This window comes from Bison bison, unplaced genomic scaffold, assembly GCF_000754665.1.
Source record: "Bison bison bison isolate TAMUID 2011002044 unplaced genomic scaffold, Bison_UMD1.0 scf7180017855067, whole genome shotgun sequence".
NCBI classification, from domain to species: domain Eukaryota; kingdom Metazoa; phylum Chordata; class Mammalia; order Artiodactyla; family Bovidae; genus Bison; species Bison bison.
The window spans coordinates 1-269 of NW_011485640.1; the positions used below are offsets into that span (position 1 = coordinate 1).

Genomic DNA, 269 nt, shown 5'->3' on the forward strand with positions numbered 1-269 from the left:
TTCCTCAGCGGTCTGTTTTGGAACAAGCTCAGAAGCCCATTGACATCAGACAAAGGAGTTCGCAAAATCCTCAAAATTGCCCAGCAGCATCAGGTGATTCAAAGCACAAAGTTTAAACAGTCAAAACGGAGTTAATGTTTAACAGTTTATTTTGCAAAAGTCAAGAAAGAATTTCAAGAAGGAATGAATCAATAGTGTCAGGGAGGCCAAGTAGGATGAAGACCAAGTCATTGGATTTGGCAGTCCTTTGAGAAATGGAGAGTAATTTT

At 39.4% G+C, this 269-nt stretch overlaps 1 protein-coding gene across 1 annotated transcript in view; it reads left to right on the forward strand.

Moving 5' to 3' along the window:
• Positions 1 to 5: 5 nt before the first annotated feature.
• NRK (Nik related kinase) overlaps positions 6 to 269 on the forward strand; it is a gene marked incomplete at its 5' end in the record, with an annotated part of 36,870 nt that continues 36,606 nt past the window's right edge. Inside the window, one exon of the mRNA XM_010858025.1 lies at positions 6 to 110. Coding sequence (XP_010856327.1) covers positions 6 to 110 — 105 coding nt within the window. The remainder of the gene's footprint in view (positions 111 to 269) is intronic.